The 22,500-nt window shown below is 42.7% G+C and overlaps 1 protein-coding gene across 1 annotated transcript in view; it reads left to right on the forward strand.

Moving 5' to 3' along the window:
* The first annotated feature begins 2,252 nt into the window (after positions 1-2,252).
* Positions 2,253-22,500, forward strand: part of LOC113811635 (DBH-like monooxygenase protein 1 homolog) — a 25,943-nt gene continuing 5,695 nt past the window's right edge. The window contains exons 1-11 of the mRNA XM_027363417.2: positions 2,253-2,430; positions 5,170-5,418; positions 5,748-5,873; positions 6,734-6,880; positions 9,791-9,882; positions 11,156-11,318; positions 11,810-11,909; positions 13,157-13,260; positions 15,563-15,717; positions 19,587-19,762; positions 20,427-20,570. Of these exons, the coding sequence (XP_027219218.2) occupies positions 5,176-5,418; positions 5,748-5,873; positions 6,734-6,880; positions 9,791-9,882; positions 11,156-11,318; positions 11,810-11,909; positions 13,157-13,260; positions 15,563-15,717; positions 19,587-19,762; positions 20,427-20,570 (1,450 nt within the window). The 5' untranslated portion in view covers positions 2,253-2,430; positions 5,170-5,175. The remainder of the gene's footprint in view (positions 2,431-5,169; positions 5,419-5,747; positions 5,874-6,733; positions 6,881-9,790; positions 9,883-11,155; positions 11,319-11,809; positions 11,910-13,156; positions 13,261-15,562; positions 15,718-19,586; positions 19,763-20,426; positions 20,571-22,500) is intronic.

Raw genomic sequence — 22,500 nt, forward strand, 5'->3', positions numbered from 1 at the left:
GAGAAGAAACTGTGGCATGGGAGGGGCGAGGGTATTGTGGTACGGGGGGCGGGGGCGGAGAAACCCGGCGCTGGAACATGGACTGGGAGATAGATAAGGATATTTGCCGTAGGAAAGAAGACTGGCTTGTAGCAGGGAAAGGTGGGGTGTGGTGGGTTGGGGGGAAAGGAGGATGTTTTAAGTTAATGGGAGGAGTAGCGAATATTGTGGTAGGAGGGAGTGGTGCGGGTGCTATTGGTAGGAGGGGAAGGTAAGGGGAAGGAGGGGAAGGGTATTTTGACTAAAGAGTAAAGGTATCGTGGTAGTGGTATTATGCTACGAGAGAGGAGGTGGGGGAGGGGGGGCTGTGGGAGGAAGGAGGGATAATCTATGAAGTAAGGGAAAGGAGAGGGGTGCATTGTGGTGGAGAAGGGGCATTGTAATAGGAGGAGGGATACCACAGTACCGGATAAAGTATCGTGGAGAAGACGTAAGGTGCGTTAGCTGGGAGTTGGGGTATGTGTGGGGAAGGAGGAGGGAAGGAAAGGGTTGGTAGGTGAAGGGGGTGGAAAGGGCTACTGAGTGGGGAGAGGGAGAGGGCTGCTGAATGGGGTGAAGGGAGAGGAAGAGAGCTGGTAGGTGGGGGAAGGGAAATAGTTTTCGGATGATGGTAGAGTGAGAGAGCTAATAAGTGAGGAAGAGGGAGAGAACTGAAGAGTGGTTAGGGGAAGGAGAGGATACATAAGTGGGTAGAGGGTAGGAAATGGATAGTGGGTGGGTGGCGGAAGGAGAAGCCTAAAGGGTCGGTGGGAGGGGATGATAGGGAGCCTCACGTGTATGTCTCACGTGACCCGGGACCCCTTGTATAAGTAAAGTCACTCGCTCCGGATTAAATTCCTGTTTTACCGCAACAAATACTCATCGCTGTTACCTAAACTAGAGTCATCACATGTGTTCCTTTATCGTATGTATGGCTCGTATATATGGATATGAACAAAAAAAGGGGGCAAAATACGTATAATTTAGCGCTCTTAAACATACAAGAAAATTATATCATAAGACAGCCTAATCATTATTGCTATACTAAGTAGTATTAATATAGCATTAGATATAGTAGTAGTAATAGTCGAAGTAGCAGTAGTAGTAGTAGTCGAAGTAGCAGTAGTAGTAGTAGTCAAAGTAGCAGTAGTAGTAGTAGTCGAAGTAGCAGTAGTAGTAGTAGTCGAAGTAGCAGTAGTAGTAGTAGTAGTAGTAGTCGAAGTAGCAGTAGTAGTAGTAGTAATAGCAATAGCAGCAGTAGTAGTAATAACAGCAGTAGCCGCAGTAGTAGTAGTTGGAGTAGTAGTAGAAGCAGCAGCATTAACAGTAATGGTGATATAAATGGTAACGATATTATTGCTCTTATTAATGACAATACGAATGACGATAATGACAATACCCACAGCAAAACCCCTCATATCTGTAGCATTACTAATAAGAGGTACAGTAATTAGTATCAAAAATAGTCACGATAGCAATAGTAAACCCAATAACAAAAGAAATTCCCCGACAGCCGAGCCAGAGAGTCATCCCATTAGGCGAGACAGACAGACAGACAAACGCCCATTAGAATAGAGTGAGATTCAAGACCGATTTTCTTGTTGCTGAGGCGGTTACTGGGGCCTCTGTTGCTTGTGGCGGGGAGGAGAAATCGGTGTCCTGGTAGGTGGAACTACAGGTCCCTTTCGCTCTCGCTTTGTTGATCATTGTTCTTGTTAGTGTTGCTGCTGCTATCGGGACTACTATTTCTAGTAATATCATCATCATAATCATCAGGGATATTGATCTTATTCGTATTATTATCACTACCATTATCATCATCATTATCACAATCGTCATCATTAATCGTGATTATCACAGTCTTTATCATCATTATCATCCTTATTTTGAATCGCATGCTCATTTTCATTATCATCATCATCATCATTGTTATCATTATCATCATCCTTGTTACCATTATCATTATCATCATCACCATCATTATCATCAATCGCCATTATCATAGCTATCATTCATATTATTATCATTATTACTGATATGACTATTCATTTATTATCATATATTCATTTCAAGGAACGCCAGCCAGCCAGACAAGAAACCAAAAGATTAACACATTTGTTCCATTACAGAGACAACAAACGCCAACAACGACTGCTGCCAGAGTTGAAATTGAGCCCCAGTGGGGTGACCTGCCAGTGGAAGCCAGTGGATCGGGCAGTGGAAGAACTCCCCAAGCTGGTGGGAGCAAAGGAGACGGCGGGGCGAGGCGAGAAGAGGAGTGAACGTGCCTTCAGACGCCGAGCCAGCCACTTGCCAGTCTCGTGTCTCAGTTCGGGCCTCGAGGATCAGCCGGCGCGGTCGTCTGGGCGAGGCGTGCGAAAGGGCGCGGCCGGGCGGAATTCGACGTCGTTCGTGAGTCTCGGCGTCGAGCGTGTCTTCTGGCTTGGTGTAGCGTGGTGGTGATCTGTGGGGGAATGTGAGGTGTGATGAATGGTAAAAAGGAAAAAAGAATGTTGCTTTGGCGTGATCTTGATTCATTTTTTACATCATTACATTTACACATAATTGACATCGATACTTACAGATCACATTAGCCCAGAGGAGTAGGGCGGCAGATGGCTTAAGCGTTACAGTAAATTAAATTAGTTACCTGCTCAGAAAAAGAAAATGTTCAATTCAGTTTTACACACAAATGAATAAACAACAGACCCGGCAGATATTGTTTCCAAGGTATAGAGTCCCTCCCTAGGCCTTGACTGGCCTTGTGATTCGATAAACTAGGTTCCATTTTGGGCAGTCTTTGTTTCCATCCGCGGGCGCGACAGGGCAAGCAGAACTTTCATAAACACATCCGTATGAGGTACGATCAAAGTTAGAAGTGAATAACATGGAGAAACTTTAGAACTTTATTATTAACGGCACAAATCAGTCAGAAAAAAACGGCAACACCTGGCCGGAAAGTCACTTATTGCCAGGTAACTAGGGAGATCCTATCTACCATTTATACAGTTATGAGGACACAATCTATGTACAAAATGCTGTAGGCCTACTACTAAAAAGAACTAGAAACATATTTTTACTCTCTGTTAGGCTTGCAATGCACGACCGCCAGACAAACACGGCGTTGTCCACCTTCTGTTCCGTTCACAGTGCGGGTTTTGTGTCCTTGGGAGTCTGCCTCGCCATGCTGCGTGCCTCCTTGCACTGGGTATTTAGGTACGCAAGCTTGCAACTTGTGTCTGCTGGCTGCTTACACTGGGTATTTAGGTACGCAAGCTTGCATATTGTGTCTCTGGACTGTTCTTTATGGATGTGTTGTTAAAAAAGTGATTTCTTATAGGTAATCCAGTTTCCAATATCTTTGGGTTTCTTTATATAGGATAAAGAAATAAGTTTAAGTCATTAGTCTGGATATACATGTACTCGGTACACATATCTATATTATTTCAATAGTAGATATATATTCATTTATTCTATAAATAAATATACATCTACCTAAGAATATACATTAGTATATATATATATATATATATATATATATATATATATATATATATATATATATGTATATATATGTATATATATATATATATATATATATACATATATATATATGTATATATATATATATATATATATATATATATATATATATATATATATATATATATATATATATATATGTACATTATGTTTCTACCATATTATCAACACGGTCGAGTGTTTTTTCCATTCACATACACACACACACACATACATACATATGGAGAGAGAGATAGAGAGAGAGAGAGAGAGAGAGAGAGAGAGAGAGAGAGAGAGAGAGAGAGAGAGAGAGAGAGAGAGAGAGAGAGAGAGAGAGAGAAAGAGAGAGAGAGAGAAAGAGAGAGAGAGAGAGAGAGAGAGAGAGAGAGAGAGAGAGAGAGAGAGAGAGAGAGAGAGAGAGAGCAAATCAAATGACTACAATTATTTGTAAATTTTATCTTTCATGGAGCATAATAACATTTTGTTAGTTGCACGTATAATAAAGCATAAACAGAAGAAAGAGAAAAACGCAACCACACACATACATGCACGAACCAAACACGCACACACACACACAGGCAATTTTCTCCTATACCTTAGAAGCAGCGGCGAGTCCTGTGACCCGATGGCTATCTTTATTCATCCTTCTGGAGCGAGTATTTGAGGTGAGTCTCGTGTGAACCGGATTCCTGCTTGGTACACGACGCACTTTCTGCTTGTAAGAAGGCTGGCGGTGGTTCTCTGCAGGTCTCGGTCGCTGGCTCCAGCTGGTTTGCTCCCTATAAGGAGACTGCTATGAAGTGCTCAAGAATTTTCATTAAAGCAAAATATCAAGATACATCTGTGCTCCTAAGCATAGATGTTTATATATATATATATATATATATATATATATATATATATATATATATATATATATATATATATATATATATATATATATATATATATATATATATGTATGTATATATATATATATATGTATATATATATGTATATATATATATTTGTATGTATATATACATACTTACATATATATATATATATATATATATATATATATATATATATATATATATATATATATATACATATATATATATATATATATATATATATATACATACTTACATATATATATATATATATATATATATATATATGTATATACATATATATATATATATATATATATATATATATATATATATATATATGTATATACATATATATATATATATATATATATATTTATATATATATATGTATATGTATATATATATATATATATATATATATATATATATATATATATATATATATATGTATATGTTTATATATATGTATATATATATGTATATATATATATATACACACACATATACATATACATATATGCACATTTGTGTGTGTGTAGCAGAAAGAGAGAGAGAGAGAGAGAGAGAGAGAGAGAGAGAGAGAGAGAGAGAGAGAGAGAGAGAGAGAGAGAGAGAGAGAGAGAGAGAGAGAGAGAGAGAGAGAGAGAGAGAGATCGGAAGAGAGAGGAAGGGGGGAGTAAGAGAGAGAAAAGACAGAGCGAAAGAGAGACATAAATAGCTAAACTATATGAATGCAAACTTCCCTTCACAGGTAAGCATGGCTCAGCCCCGCGACAGCCCGTGGCCATGCGCCCTCCTCGCTGTAGCGCTGCTGACGACGGCCCCTGCGCTCGCGGAGGGCGTCGCCGGAGCCAACCGAGTCCCCGGCCTGACCCTGACGCAGACGGTGAGGGCGGAGCAGGACCTGGGGCCGCTGCTGGACCTGAAGCACAGCCACGAGTCGATCTTGGACTCTGAGGGCATCGTGACTGTGTTCTGGACTCCGGACCTGCAGAAGGAGGTGCGTGGGGTGGAGGGGTGGGGGAGGGGGATAGGTAGAGAGCGGGTGGGTAGGGGATTGCGTTTCTGAGTGGCGTAGGGTGGGGGAGGGGCTGTTTGTGGGAGATTTGTGTGTGTGTGTGTTAAGGGGAAGGTGGTTGTATGTGCATGTGTATGCGTGTCTGTGTCATTGCGTTTATTCGTCTTTGGTTGTATATGCCTACATTCATGCCGACATTATATGTATATAATAAATAAAAGATGACCCACACACACACTGACTATACTCAAACCAACCCACGCCACTCCTAGGACCTAAATCCCCATCACCTCACGCCCCATTATCCACAGGAGGTGACCTTCGAAATCCACGCCAGGACCTTGGGTTGGCTTGGCTTCGGCTTCTCGTCGTCAGGAGGAATGAGGGGCTCGGATATCCTCATTGCATGGGTGAAAGATGGTGAGGCCTTTGCACAGGTGAGTTGCCGTATCCGGTTTCTGAAGGGCGTGGTTATGGCGGTGGTGATGAGGGTAATGATCGTGATCGTGGTCGTAATGGTGTAGTAGTGGGATGCTGAGAATGAGGATAATGATCTTACAAAATAATGATGAAGGTTATAATGGCAATGATGCTGAAAATGATAACGGTTAGAATAGTGATTAAAGTGATATAGATGGTAGTAATATTAATAAGTGAAAAATATAGTGATAATAAACAATAATAGCAGTGGTAAATGATAAGTGCAATAGAATAAACAATAGTCGTCGTGATTACGATAAAGACTGGACTAGAAAGAAACGACAAACAAGTCCAATCAATCAAAACCGAAAATAACGACGGACTACATTCCCTGTAATACCACGAAGCCCCACTCTCGCATCTTCAACTCTTCGCACACAACACTATACATTTCAAACCTGGTTATGATGTCATGGTAAGCTGTTTTCCCTTCAATGTATTTTCACTCTTCTCCCGGATTTATACATGTATTTTTTTAAAATATATACCACGATAATTCCCTAAACTTTTAAACCAGAGGATATGGCTACAGTGACACAACACTACTCTGCTCCACGCTTCACCATAGCCTCATTATAACCTGAACATCACTTAGAATTAGCCTACCTATGCCATACTCTCTCTTTCTATCTCTATCTCTCTCTCTTCTCCCCGCCTCTCTTTGTTCCTCTGTTCCCCCGTCTCTCTCTCTCTCTCTCTCACTCTCTATCCCTCCCTCTCATTCTCTATCCCTCCCTCTCACTCTCTATCCCTCCCTCTCTCTCTTTCTCCCTGCTTCCCCCTCTCTCCCTCCTTCTCACCCCTACCCCACCCACAGGACCGATATGGTGTCGGCAACCGCGTACCTGTTCTAGACGACCACCCTGACTGGGAGCTGCTGGGCGGGCGTGAGAATGGCACCCACACGACCATCGTTGTCAAGAGAGCTATCAACACTTGTGATGAGCAGGATTTTCGTCTGACGGTAGGTGGGCGTGTGTGGAGTGTGTGGGCGTGGGGGCTTCGTTTTGGTTGTTTGGGTGTAGGGGGGGAAGTGTGGGATGGTTGTGGGGTGTTCGTGTGTGTGTGTGTGTAAGGGGGGGAGGGAGGGGGAATGATGTGTAGATATGTCTGTTTACGTGTGTATGTGTGCGTGTTTGTGTGCGTTCGTGTATGTTCGTGTTCGTATGTGTGTGTGTGTTCGTGTGCGTTCGTGTGTGTATGTGTGTGTGTGTATCTGTGTGTGTGTGTGTGTTCGTGTGTGTGTGTGTGTGTGAGTGTGTGTGTGTGTGTGTGTGTGTGTGTGTGTGTGTGTGTGTGTATGTGTTCGTGTGTGTGTGTGTTCGTGTGTGTGTGTGTGTGCTCGTGTGTGCGTGTGTGTTCGTACGTGTGTGTATGTGCTCGCGTGTGTGTGTGTGTGCTTTGATGGAATAGAGGAGGATGGAGGAAGAGGCGGAGCAAGAGAAGAAAGAGATGATGATGAAGCAGGTGATGACCTAGAATAATAAGTAGAGGAAAAGAAGTTGGAACGAGGTTAAACCTGATTTTTTGATGAGCGACCACAAAAAGAGTTTTATTTTTTTTAAGGATCACGTGTTTGAATTTATCTCTTGTTTTCCTTATTCTTAATGAACCAGGTTCGCACAAATTATGTGTAAAGTTCATTTATTTCAAATTCGGGTTTGATGCTCAACTTTAGGTTAAAGAGTTAAATATTGTTTATCAATTAATTTTCTTATAATGCTGTTTTAGAATGGATGGTATCTGTTTATGGTAAATTTGGAAATGCAACCCCACCCCATTATTGTGTGAATATAATAATTTTCCAATAGCTTTCGTCGTGTTTCGAACTAATCTAGCACTCGCTTCTTTAGCAACCGAAGCATAACTACGATATCGGTCTCGATAACTGGGAAGTGTATGTTAGGCTTACATAAGTGGGAATTTCGAGAAATACCAGTAGAATACTGGTAAGCATGGTTTTATTAACACATCGGGTTGTATAGGGGTCTCCGCCCCCTTAAACCTCGTTTCAGGGGGAGGCTGCCACCTCCCTACTCCCCGCCTTGTCTGCAAAATCTTCACCTCGTATGTTCCGGCAGGAAGGGCTCAGACCCAGGAGCAGTTTTAACCTCATCTTACCTTCAGCCTTAACTCCAGACGGGCCAGGCTGCGGGGCACTGGGATCGTCGGGGTATTCCAGGTCGTTGTTGGCGGGAATTGCGATCGCACAAAGCAAAGTTACACTGCTTTCTTTGTTTTGTTTTTGGACCCTTTTCCATACACCACAAACCCACTGGTGTCTGCCATTTCTGTAATGACACGGTCTTAGATTGCGGGCATTGTACTTCCACTGGCAGTACACCGTGATGTAGATTTAGTAAGTTTGCTTCGTTATTTTCTTGATATTTCGCAGTGAAATCGAAATAATTTTTCTCACAACCTACACACTGTCTAGCCATGATGGAACTGATTTGAATTTCAACCGCCTTCTCTTAGACCCAGCTTCTATTGTCACGTGAGGATCTATTCCATATATGATTGGTTCTATTAAGTGTCTATGCCCACGTCACGTTCACGCACGAATCTAATTGGCTCATTTGATTTCCCTCGCATACGTCATCCGCTACAAATCCGTCCGATTTCCCGTCGCTCTTAACGACTTTTTGTCATTTTGTCGCGGCGCTGGAGGCGGAAGGTTACCGCGGCTCCTGGAAATCGTGGATTTTATAGCCCCCCACAACTCTTATTATTAATTTGCGCAGAAAATTGTATAACAGAAAACTAACATAGAATGATGTGTTCTGCCACATAGTAAGCTCAGATTCTTTAAATTAGGTGTGGGGTTGCATTTTCAATAATGTCGAGTTTTTAAAAAGATTTAATTTAGAAAAAAGTAGGAAATGTTATGTCTTAACTGTTAATCATGATATTTGTGAGTCAAATAGTGAATATATAATAGTTATGCCCCACTCGTTTTGCTATTTTTCATAGAAAACGTCAACTATGTTAGGGTAAACTAAACCAAACCGGATAGGTCAGTTGCTCATCTATATTTTAGTGAATATCTTGGTAAATATTCAGAATACCTTCATTAGACCGATCCTAACGAAAATGGCATCGATGGAATCTTTTCTACTACACAAATAGGCAATATTAATGAAGGCAGCCGCACCACATATACCGAGGAAAATATAATAGAATTATTGACTAGTGTACATACATAGTTAGGTTAGGTTAAGTTAGGTTAGGTTACGTTAGGTTGGTTAGGTTAGGTTAGGTAAGGTTACGTTAGGTTGGTTAGGTTAGGTTAGGTTGGGTTAGGTTAGGTTAGGTTATGTTGGGTTGGCTTGGTTAGGTTAGGTTATGTTGGGTTGGTTAAGTTAGGTTAGGTTAGATTATGTTGGGTTAGGTTAGTTTAGGTTGGGTTAGGTTAGTTTAGGTTGGGTTAGGTTAAGTTAGCTTAGGTTATGTTGGGTTGGTTAGGTTAGGTTATGTTGGGTTGGTTAGGTTAGGTTATGTTGGGTTGGTTAGGTTAGGTTGTGTTGGGTTGGTTAGGTTATGTTGGATTGATTAGGTTAGGTTACGTTGGGTTGGTTAGGTCAGGTTAGGTTATGTTGGGTTGGTTAGGATTGGTTAGGTCAGTTAAGCTTAGGTTCAGAAATTCCCTTCGGGGTTTCGCCAACACTGACTCCGGCGCATCTTGCAGCGGCGCCGGACTCTTGTTAGGATTTTTCTTTTTTTCTTCTTCTTCTTCTTCTTCTTCAGAATTAACGCTTCTACTATTTCCACTATTTCTCCCGAAGCTGACTTACTCAGAATTACCCACAAATATATAGAAACTTTTGACTCTCATAAAGAAACTTAACATCATGCATTTTCTCTTCTTCTCCAGAACGAGACTGTGCGTTTTATATACGCGTATGACAGTGACGACCCACCTGAAGATGGTGACATATATTATCACGGACCTCGGAGGGGTAACAGGTGAGGCTATTGTGTATGATGATAATGTGCATGTTATGTTGTGATATATGATGATATGTGGGGGCTGGTTAGCTGTGGTTATCATAGTGATGTCTCGTAATATTTATGGTGATGATGGTGATATTACTGCAAATGATAAGGGTAATGATGTCGATATGACAGTAATCATAATCATAATGACAACATAGATAATGACAACGTTATTCATTAACACAAGAAATGAAAACGGCAACAACATCAACATTGATAAGGATAATGAGGATAATGGTAAACATGATAATAACAATTGTATTAATAATGATAACAATGAAAGCTATAATGATAATTATTATGAGGATAATAACGATGATAATGGTAATGATAATAATGATGATAATGATAATGATAATAATAATAATGATAATGATAACAATAGTAATAATGGTAATAACAAAACACTAATAATAATGATAGTAAAAAAATAATGATGATAATAATAATAATGATTATGATGATAATAATAGTAATTGTAATATTGATAATAATGGTGATCATACTAATGATAATAATAGTAATGATAGTAATTGGTATATTATGATGATAATGATATTAGTATCAATAACGATGATGATGATAATGATTATAATGGTAAGGATATTGATGAAAATAATGACAATAACAATGAAAATAATGATGATAAAAATAATTATATTAAAAATAATGATAATAAAAATAATGATATTAGAAATAAAGATAATGATAATAGTAATAATAATATCTTGATAATGTTAATAAACATAAGAATGATGATAATGATTAGTAGTAGTAGTGAATATAGTGATAGGGATAATGATGATGATGGCAATAGTAATGATAATCATCATTATTATAAAGATAATAATGACAATGATGATAATGATAATGATAAAAGTGATAATAAAGATAACAATAGTATCAACAACTACAACAGCAACTACAATAATAACAATAATGATAATGATGACGATAGTAATGATAATAATAATGATCATAACAATGAGGATCATCATAATGATGATAATAATGATAACGTAGGTAATAATTATGAAAATGATAATGATAATGAAATTAACAACAAAAATAATGATAATGGCAAAAACGATAAATCTTATAATGAAAATAATAGTAATGATAATAATAATACAATACTACTCTCTAACCACACACACACATCCAATACCATAACAACCACATGATCCATATAACAATAATTAACAAAACTAATTAAACACCCCCCTCCCCCCTTCTCCCCCAGATTCGCCCTGGTTCTCCTCCCCTTCCACCACAAGGAACCGACCCCTGATATACAGACGTGGGAAATCAGCCAGAGAGTGCCACTGCCCAATGGAGTTGACACCTTCTACTGGTGCCACATCGAGAAGGTGCCAAAGTGGAGGAAGAAGCACCATTATATTGGGGTGAGTGATGGTGATGAGAGGGGGTGATGAGGATGAGGAGGAGGATAAGAATGGTGGGGATTGATGATGATAGCAGTTGTGATGGTGGTGTTGGGGATGATGGGGATGAAGTAGGGATGGTGATGGTGATGATGATGATGGCGAGGAGGAAGATGGTAATGGTGATGATGAAGATGATGATAATGATAATGATGATAATGTTGATAAGGATGGCAATAGTAGTAGTAATTATAAAGTTCATAATGATAGTAGTTATGATAAAGTTGATAATGATAGTAGTAATGATAAAATTGATAATAATAGTAATAATGATAATGATATAAGAAGTAATGATACAAAAGATAACAACAACAACAACAACAACAGTCCAAGAAACACACATCCAGAAGAAATACAATCTCACATTACCTCCTATGACTAATTAACATTACCTCCTATGCTTATTCTTTTTCTTATTCTTATTCTAACATCTCCTTTCTCTCACTCGACAGTTCAGCATGATCTACGGTGAAAACTCACGAGCTCACCTCCACCACACGCTAGGTTTTGAGTGCAATGTGCCAGACGGACGAAGACAACATGAGGTCTATGGTAAGGAAGGGGTTAAGGGTGAGGGGAAGGGTGTGGGGTGTGGGGGTGAGGGAGAGGGGAGAGGGTAGGGGTGAAGGAGAGAGGAGAGGGTGGGGGGATGAGGGAGAGAGGATGGGAGGAGGAGATGGTGGGGGGGTGAGGGACAGGGGAGGGGAGGAGGAGAGGGTGGGGGAAAGGGTGTGGGGGGTGGAGGGAGAAGGGAGGAGAGGGTGGGGGGTGAGGGAGAAGGGAGAGGGTGGGGTGTGTGTGGGGGTGAGGGAAAGGGGAGGGGAGGAGGAGAGGGTGTGGGTGAGGGAGAGGGGAGGGAAGGAGGAGGAGGAGGAAGAGGAGAGGGTGGGGGGTGTGGGAGAAGGGAGGGGAGGAGGAAAGGGGTGGGGGGTAAGGGAGAGGGGAAGGGAGGAAGAGAGGGAGAAGAGGGTGGGTGAGGGTGAAAAGAATGGAGAGGGAGAGGGTTAGGAGGGGAAAGAGGTAGGAAAGAGGGTAAGGGAGAGAGAAAGGGTAAGGGAGGAAGATGATCGAGAGGGAATCCTCATATGCCCTAATATTGCCAGATATAAGTATTGGTTATTCCAGACAGATACATGTCTCCATTCTCTCTCTCTCTCTCTCTCTCTCTCTCTCTCTCTCTCTCTCTCTCTCTCTCTCTCTCTCTCTCTCTCTCTCTCTCTCTCCTCTGTCTGTCTCTCTCTCTCTCTCTCTCTCTCTCTCTATCTCTCTCTCTGTCTCTCTCTCTCTCTCTCTCTCTCTCTCTCTCTCTCTCTCTCTCTCTCTCTCTCTCTCTCTCCCTCTCCCTCTCTCTCTCTCTCTCTCTCTCTCTCTCTCTCTCTCTCTCTCTCTCTCTCTCTCTCTCTCTCTCTCTCTCTCTCTCTCTCTTTCTCTCTCTTTAGATTCAGTGCAGGTTTTATGAAAGCACATTAACATTTTGATCAATTAAGTAAAGATATATAAATTCCATGTATAACACAGTTATATGTTCAGATGAAATACAAATTTTCACTTATGTAAAACGAATAAAAAAAACATCATATCTATTTCTCAACAACCAGTCCCATAATTACTGTCATCATGAATTCTTTTCGATACTTTATCACATACATTTTTTTTTTTTTTCGAAAACCTGCCACGTACATACGCACTGTCATAAGCTATTTCTCTCACACTCAACATTCAAGGATAAATATTTAGAATAAAACCATACATACTCATGCATTAAACAGTGACAGATGACCCACGTTTCTCCTCCTCAGAGAGATATGTCGGTCATGAGGGCTATGAGTGCTACACGCCCAACATGCCTCCTGATTTCAACTACTGCGAAAAGTTCCTCATTAACTGGGCCATCGGATGTGAGGTTAGTGTTTTGTTAGTTTTTTTTGTTTGTGTTTTGTTAGCGTTTGTTAGAGTATTGTTAGTGTTTTGTTAACCTCTTGTTAGCGTTTTGTTAGTGTTTTGTTAGCGTTTTGTTAGTGTTTTTTTAGTGTTTCGTTTGCGTTTTGTTAGCGTTTTGTTAGTGTTTTTTTAGTGTTTCGTTTGCGTTTTGTTAGCGTTTTGTTAGTCTTTATAAGTGTTGTTAGTGCTTTGTATTGTTTGCTGTTGGTTTCAGTGGCGGATCATGTGTTTTAACAGGCGTGTGAGAGAGTGAGATACAGGGAGAGGGTGTGTATGTGTGTGTGCGTGTGTGGGAGAGAGAGAGAGAGAGAGAGAGAGAGAGAGAGAGAGAGAGATGAGAGAGAGAGGAGAGAGAGAGAGAGAGAGAGAGAGAGAGAGAGAGAGAGAGAGAGAGAGAGGAGAGAGACGAGAGACGAGAGACGAGAGACGAGAGACGAGAGACGAGAGACGAGAGAAAGAGAGAAACGAGAGAGAGAGAGAAGGGACAGAGGGAGAGTAAAGTTATATTACTAACAACTGTGCTAACAGTGACACGTATCTCCACACCTGTGGCGTTTGGCATATGTCCATTTGATTTTACCTTTCCTTTTATTTTCCTTTTCAGTTTACGATCTCTTTTTGATTCTTTACCTTTTCGGTCAAACAGACAGTCAGTTACTTAATCAGTCAGTTAGTCAGTCAGTTAGTCAATCTGTCAATCAATTAGTCAGTCAGTCTGTCAGTCAATTAGTCAGTTAGTCAGTCAGTCAGTTACTTAGTCAATTAGTCAGTCAGTTAGTCAGTCTATCAGTTATTCAGTCAGTCTGTGAGTCAGTTAATCTGTCAGTTAGTCAGTGAGTCAGTCTGTCAGTTAGTCAGTGAGTCAGTCTGTCAGTTAGTTAGTCAGTCAGTCAGTCAGTTAGTTAGTCAGTCGGTCAGTCAGTTAGTCAGTCTGTTAGTTAGTCAGTCGGTCAGTCACTTAGTCAGTCAGTCAGTCAATTAGTTAGTCAGTCAGTCAGTCAGTTAGTCAGTCAGTTAGTCAGTCAGTCAGTTAGTCAGCCAATTAGTTAGTCAGTTAGTCTGTCAGTTAGTTAGTCAGTTAGTCTGTCAGTTAGTTAGTCAGTTAGTCTGTCAGTTAGTTAGTCAGTTAGTCTGTCAGTCAGTTAGTCAGTCAGTCAATCAGTCGGTCAGTTAGTCAGTCAGTCGGTCAGTTAGTCAGTCAGTCAGTTAGTCAGTCAGTTAGTCAGTTAGCCAGTCAGTCAATAAGTCACTCAGCCAGCCAGTCATTCTGTCAAATAGTCAGTCAGTCAGTTAGCTTGTCTTCCTGTCAATCTATCTATTTACGTAGAAGCCAAATATCTATGTATATTTGAGGTGTTTGTTGATGATTAGTCATAGTTTCTGATATATACATGTATTTTTCCAACTATTTGCGCCTGTCAACCTGAATATTTTACCTATTAATTTCCCAACAGGTGTTCACGTCTTTATGTGAGTTTATGTTTTTTTCTGTCTGTTTATTAATTTGATTTTATTTATCTATTTATCCATCTATCTATCAATTCATCCAAAAGTAACTTTAATAACTTCAAAACCCCTAACTCTCCACCACCTTGGCCCCCTCCCCTCCCCATCCTTCCTCCCCCCCACTTCCCCTCACAATGAAGAAAATAAGTAACTTCAAAACCACTAACTTCCCCCACCTTCGCCCCCCCCCCCCCCCATCCTTCCCCCCCCCACTTCCCCTCAAAATGAAGAAAAATAAGTACTTTAATAAATAACTTCAAAACCCCTAACTCTCCTCCACCTTGGCCCCCTCCCCTCCCCATCCTTCCTCTCCCTACTTCCCCTCACAATGAAGAAAATAAATAACTTCAAAACCACTAACTTCCCCCACCTTGGCCCCCTCCCCTCCCCATCCTTCCTCTCCCTACATCCCCTCACAATGAAGAAAATAAATAACTTCAAAACCGCTAACTTTTCCCCACCTTGGCCCCCTCCCCGCCACATCCTTCCTCTCCCCACTTCCCCTCAAAATGAAGAAAAATAAGTACTTTAATAAATAACTTCAAAACCCCTAACTCTCCCCCACCTTGGCCCCCTCCCCTCCCCATCCTTCCCCTCAAAATGGAGAAAATAAGTAACTTCAAAACCCCTAACTTTCCCCCCACCTTGGCCCCCTCCCCTCCACATCCTTCCTCCCCCCACTTCCCCTCAAAATGAAGAAAAATAAGTACTTTAATAAATAACTTCAAAACCACTAACTTTTCCCCACCTTGTTCCAGGGGGAAATGCTACCTGACAACGTGGGTTTTCCCCTTGGAGAGGATCACGGGGGGTCGACCTACCTGCTCTTCCAGACCCACTACGACAACGCGCGGTATGCGAGAGACATCACGGTGGAATGGGGGATGAAGATCTACTATACTGATAAGATAAGGTGAGGACGTAATAAGATAAGGTGAGGACGGTACCCCTTGCTTGCTTGCTGGCAGGGTTGTATACTTTTCGTTTTTTTGTTTGTTGATGGATTTAATCGTTTGTTTGTTTGTTTGTTTGTTTGCTTGTTTGTCTGTTTGTTTATGGATTTATTCGTTTGACTGTTCGTTAGTTTGCTTGTTTGTTTATGTACTTATTCGTTTGGCTATTTGCTTGTTTGTGTACTTTTTTGTTTGTGTATTCGTTTGTTTGTGTGTGTGTGTGTTTTTTTTTATGTACTTATTCGTTTGACTATACATGTGTTTGTTAGTTAGTTAGTTTGTTTATGTACTTATTCGTTTGTTTGTGTTTTTTTTTGTTTGTTTATGTACCTATTCGTTTGGCAATTCATGTGATTCTTAGTTTGTTTGTTTGTTTATGTATGTATGCATTCGTTTGCCTATTTGTGTGTTTGTTTGTTTAATGACATTTTTTATTTCTGTTTAACCCCGTATACATTTGCTGATCTATTTAATAATTTGTTTATTTATCTATCTACTCTCCCATTTATTCATGTATCTATTCACTTATTTATTCACTAATTCATATATTCATTTATTCACCTGCTTATTTACAAATGTTACAAATAGGACAAGTTGGTGTATTTTTTTCTATTATGAAAATATTTTTTTCTCCAAAATAAGGTACTTTGGTGAGAACGTTCTATCATTTTTATTCTGCAGTTATCATTTTTTTCAGAATGATAACACTGACGTAAGGATGTTGTTAATATCAGTGTAGATAAAGGTTATTACTTCCAAGTGTTTTATATATATATATATATATATATATATATATATATATATATATATATATATATATATATATATATATATATATATATATATATATATATATATATATATATATATACTGATACTGTAATGTGTTTTTCTTAGAATGAGAGAGATATGATGACATTTATTAAAAAAAAAAAAACTATAAAGGTAGATATATTGATAGATAGAGCGAGATATATAGATAGATAGACGCACACACACACACACGCATACACACACACACACACACACACACACACACACACACACACACACACACACACACACACACACACACACACACACACACACATACACACATATATATATATATATATATATATATATATATATATATATATATATATATATATATATATATTCATATAGGTAGATGCATAGACAGATAGATATAAAGAGAGAGAGAGGAGGGGGAGAGAGAGAGAGAGAGAGAGAGAGAGAGAGAGAGAGAGAGAGAGAGAGAGAGAGAGAGAGAGAGAGAGAGAGAGAGAGAGAGAGAGAGAGAGTATAAACACCTATAAAATAGCTTAAAATTCCACTAGACACGTCCCTCTCACCCTTACCTGACCTCATACCCTACTTGACCTCCTCTCTGACCTCATACCCTACTTGACCTCCTCTCTGACGTCATACCCTACTTGACCTTCTCCCTGACCTCATACCCTACTTGACCTCCTCTCTGACCTCATACCCTACTTGACCTCCTCTCTGACCTCATACCCTACTTGACCTCCTCTTTGACCTCATACCCTACTTGACCTCCTCTCTGACCTCGAACCCTACTTGACCTCCTCTCTGACCTCAAACCCTACTTGACCTCCTCTCTGACCTCATACCCTACTTGACCTCCTCTCTGACCTCATACCCTACTTGACCTCCTCTCTGACCTCATACCCTACTTGACCTCCTCTCTGACCTCATACCCTACTTGACCTCCTCTCTGACCTCATACCCTACTTGACCTCCTCTCTGACCTCATACACTGCTTGACCTCCTCTCTGACCTCATACCCTACTTGACCTCCTCTCTGACCTCATACCCTACTTGACCTCCTCTCTGACCTCATACCCTACTTGACCTCCTCTCTGACCTCATACCCTACTTGACCTCCTCTCTGACTTCATACCCTACTTGACCTCCTCTCTGACCTCATACCCTACTTGACCTCCTCTCTGACCTCATACCCTACTTGACCTCCTCTCTGACGTCATACCCTACTTGACCTCCTCTCTGACCTCATACCCTACTTGACCTCCTCTCTGACCTCATACACTACTTGACCTCCTCTCTGACCTCATACCCTACTTGACCTCCTCTCTGACCTCATACACTGCTTGACCTCCTCTCTGACCTCATACCCTACTTGACCTCCTCTCTAACCTCATACCCTACTTGACCTCCTCTCTGACCTCATACCCTACTTGACCTCCTCTCTGACCTCATACACTGCTTGACCTCCTCTCTGACCTCATACCCTACTTGACCTCCTCTCTAACCTCATACCCTACTTGACCTCCTCTCTGACCTCATACCCTACTTGACCTCCTCTCTGACCTCATACCCTACTTGACCTCCTCTCTGACCTCATACCCTACTTGACCTCCTCTCCTGACCTCATACCCTACTTGGACCTCCTCTCTGACCTTCATACCCTACTTGACCTCCTCTCTGACCTCATACCCTACTTGACCTCCTCTCTGACCTCATACACTGCTTGACCTCCTCTCTGACCTCATACCCTGCCTGACCTCGTCTCTGACCTCATCCCCTACTTGACCTCCCCTCTGACCTCATACCCTACTTGGCCTCCTCTCTGACCTCATCCCCTACTTGACCTCCTCTCTGACCTCATACACTGCTTGACCTCCTCTCTAACCTCATACCCTACTTGACCTCCTCTCTGACCTCATACCCTACTTGACCTCCTCTCTGACCTCATACCCTACTAGCCCTCCTCTCTGACCTCATACCTTACTTGACCTCCTCTCTGACCTCATACCCTACTTGACCTCCTCTCTGACCTCATACCCTACTTGACCTCCTCTCTGACCTCATACCCTACTTGACCTCCTCTCTGACCTCATACCCTACTTGACCTCCTCTCTGACCTCATACCCTACTTGACCTCCTCTCTGACCTCATACCCTACTTGACCTCCTCTCTGATTTCATACTCTACTTGACCTCCTCTCTGACCTCATACCCTACTTGACCTCCTCTCTGACCTCATACACTGCTTGACCTCCTCTCTGACCTCATACCCTACTTGACCTCCTCTCTAACCTCATACCCTACTTGACCTCCTCTCTGACCTCATACCCTACTTGACCTCCTCTCTGACCTCATACACTGCTTGACCCTCCTCTCTGACCTCATACCCTACTTGACCTCCTCTCTAACCTCATACCCTACTTGACCTCCTCTCTGACCTCATACCCTACTTGACCTCCTCTCTGACCTCATACCCTACTTGACCTCCTCTCTGACTTCATACCCTACTTGACCTCCTCTCTGACTTCATACCCTACTTGACCTCCTCTCTGACCTCATACCCTACTAGCCCTCCTCTCTGACCTCATACCTTACTTGACCTCCTCTCTGACCTCATACCCTACTTGACCTCCTCTCTGACCTCATACCCTACTTGACCTCCTCTCTGACCTCATACCCTACTTGACCTCCTCTCTGACTTCATACCCTACTTGACCTCCTCTCTGACCTCATACCCTACTTGACCTCCTCTCTGACCTCATACCCTACTTGACCTCCTCTCTGACCTCATACCCTACTTGACCTCCTCTCTGACCTCATACCCTACTTGACCTCCTCTCTGACCTCATACCCTACTTGACCTCCTCTCTGACCTCATACCCTACTTGACCTCCTCTCTGACCTCATACCCTACTTGACCTCCTCTCTGACCTCATACCCTACTTGACCTCCTCTCTGACCTCATACCCTACTTGACCTCCTCTCTGACCTCATACCCTACTTGACCTCCTCTCTGACCTCACGACCTTGTCCAACCACAGGGAAAAGGACGCCGGGAACCTCGCCGTGGGTCACTCCATCGTCTTCTCCCTCACGGTACCGCCCAGAAGGTCAGACTGGGTCACGGCAGGTCACTGTTCGTCCGACTGCACTCGGGGCAACATTCCCGAAGATGGAGTTAATGTTTTCATGATTTTCCTTCATGGCCATTACACAGGTGATAGGAAGGTTTTTTTTCTTGTTTTCGTTCTGATTCTTTTTTTTTTTTGGTCTTGTCATATTTCATCTTCCTTATCGTTATAATAGTTGTTATTATTGTAATTTGGGGAAAATGATGATTGTGATGATTGGTATTAAAGATAAAAATCAGTGGCACATCAGCTAGCATCGTTATTTGGCACCATTATCATCACAATCACCATCATCTTTCTGGAATTCCCTTGGGCCTCCCATCGGCTCGTCACTATTAACACCATCACCACTCGTTCCATCATTTTCAAAGAATTACCTTCGGTCTTCTATCACTTTGAGGCCATCACCACCATCCTCATCACCTCTTTCATCACAGTTACCCCTCAATTCTAACCACTCCCTTCCTATTTCTCTCTCCCCCCCATCCCATCCCCCGCCCCCTTTTCCCCATCCCCATTCCCCCCATACCTCCCCTCCCCTCTCCCCCCATCCCGCCCCCCTTTTCCCCCACCTCCCCTTCCCCCATCCCACCCTCCCCTTCCCCCATCCCTCCCCTCCCCATTCCCCCCATCCCTCCCCTCTCCCCCTCATCCCTCCCTCCCCCACCCTCTCTCCCCCCATCCCTCCCCTCCCCATCCCTCCCCTCCCCATCCCTCCCTCCCCTCTCCATCCCTCCCCTTCCCCAACAGCTCGAAGCATCAAACTGAGACACTTCCGAAACGGCCGCGAACTCCCACCACTCGGAGAGGACAAGAACTTCGACGCCAACTTCCAGCAGGCGAGGATTTTGAGTGAGCCGGTGAAGATCTATCCCGGGGACCACCTGACTGTTGGTAAGGCTAGGGGGATGATGGGGAATGAGGGGGAAGGATGGGGAAGGATGGGGGTGAGGGGTGGAAGGATAGGGGTAAGGGGGGTAAGGATGATAAAGAAAGGGGGATGGGAAGGGTGGGGAAGTATAGGGGAAGGATGGGGCTGAGGGGGGTAGAGAAAGGAGGATGGGAAGGTTGGGGAAGTATAGGGGAAGGATGGGGGTGAGGGGGGTAAAGAAAGGAGGATGGGGGTGAGGGGTAGGGGAAGGATGGGGGTGAGGGGGGTAAAGAAAGGAGGATGGGATGGGTGGGGGAGGATTGGGGTGATGGGGGTAAAGAAAGGAGGATGGGAAGGGATGGGGAAGTATAGGGGAAGGATGGGATTGAGGGGGTAAAGAAAGGAGGATGGGAAGGATGGAGGTGAGGGGGATAAATAAAGGAGTATATGGAGGATGGGGAGAATAGGGAGTGGAGGAGGTATAAAGGAAGGAGGATGAGAAGGATGGGGAAGTATGGGGGTAAAGGTGATAAAGAAAAGGAGGATAGGAGGGATGTGGAGGTGCATAGGTGTGAGGGTGATAAAGAAAGGGGGATGGGAAGGATGGTGATGGGGAAGAAAATAGGTAAGGGTGATAAAAAGAGGAAATGAGAAGGGTGATGATGAGGAAGAATAGGGGAGAGGATGATAAATAAAGGAGTATAGGAAGGACGGGAGAACAGGGGTGAGGGGAATAAAGACGAGGATAAAAAGGTTGATTCTGGGAAGAAAAGAAGTAAAGGAATAAAGAGAGGAGGGTGAAAACGATGATAATGATAAGAATAGGGTTAAGGGTAGTGAAGAAAGAATGAAAAATATAGGAAAAAGGAAAATAGGATTAAAGATTGCATCTGTCTGTCTCTGTGTGTCTCTTTGTTCGTCTGTCTGCCTGTCTGTGTCTGGCTGCCCCCTCTCTTTCTGTCTTCCTCTGTCTGTCTGTCTGTTTAGCCCCTTCTCTTTCGTCCCTTTCCCTCTTTCTCTGTGTCTCTGTCTCTGTTTTTCAATTTTTAAATATTCCCTCCCTATCATTCCTTCTCTCCCCAATTTTCGCCTTCCCTTTCATCAATTTTCTCTTCTCCTTCTCTTCTCCTTCTCTCCTCCTCTCTCTCTCTTTGTCCCTCTCTCATCCTCGCTCTCCCACCCTCCATCTCTTCTTGTCCCTCTCTCCGCCTCTCTCTCATCTCTACGATCTCTCCTCTCACTCTCTTCCTCCCCATATCTCCTCTATTCTCTCTCTTTCTATATTCCCCCCTCTTTCTTCTTCTGTCTCACTCCCCCTCCTCCCCCCTCTCTCCTTTCTGGGCTCTCTCCTCCTCTCTCTCTTCCTCCCCATCTCTCCTCTATTTCCTCTCTTTCTTTATTCCAACCTCTCTCTTCTTCTGTCTCACTTCCCCTCCTCCCCCTCTCTCTCCCCTCCCCTCTCTCTTCTCTTCGCTCTCTCCTCCTCTCTCTCTTCCTCATCATCTCCCCCCTATTCCTTCTCTTTCTCTTTTCCACCGTATCTCCTCCTCTGTCTCACTCTTCCTCCTACTTCTCTTCTCTTTGCTCCCTCCTCTCACTCTCTTCTTCCCCAGCTCTTCCCTATTCCCTCTCTTTCTCTACACCTCTCTCTCTTCTCTTTCCCTCTATCTCCTCTCTCCTCTCACTCACTTCCTCCAAAGCTCTCCCCTATTAACTCTTTCTCTGCTCCTCCCCCTCTCTATCTCTATTCTCTCTCTCCTCCACATCTCCTAGTTCCCCTCTTTCTTACTCCCCCCTCTCTATCTCTTCTCATTCTCTCCCTCTCTCCATCCTCCTTTCTACTTCGCTCTCTATCTCTTCTCTACCTCCACATCTCCCCAATTCCCTCTCTTTCTCTACTCCTCCCCCCCTCTCTTCTTCGCTCCCTCCCTCCCCATCTCTCCCCATCTCTTC

Source organism: Penaeus vannamei, chromosome 18 (genome assembly GCF_042767895.1).
Source record: "Penaeus vannamei isolate JL-2024 chromosome 18, ASM4276789v1, whole genome shotgun sequence".
Classification (NCBI taxonomy): Eukaryota; Metazoa; Arthropoda; class Malacostraca; order Decapoda; family Penaeidae; genus Penaeus; species Penaeus vannamei.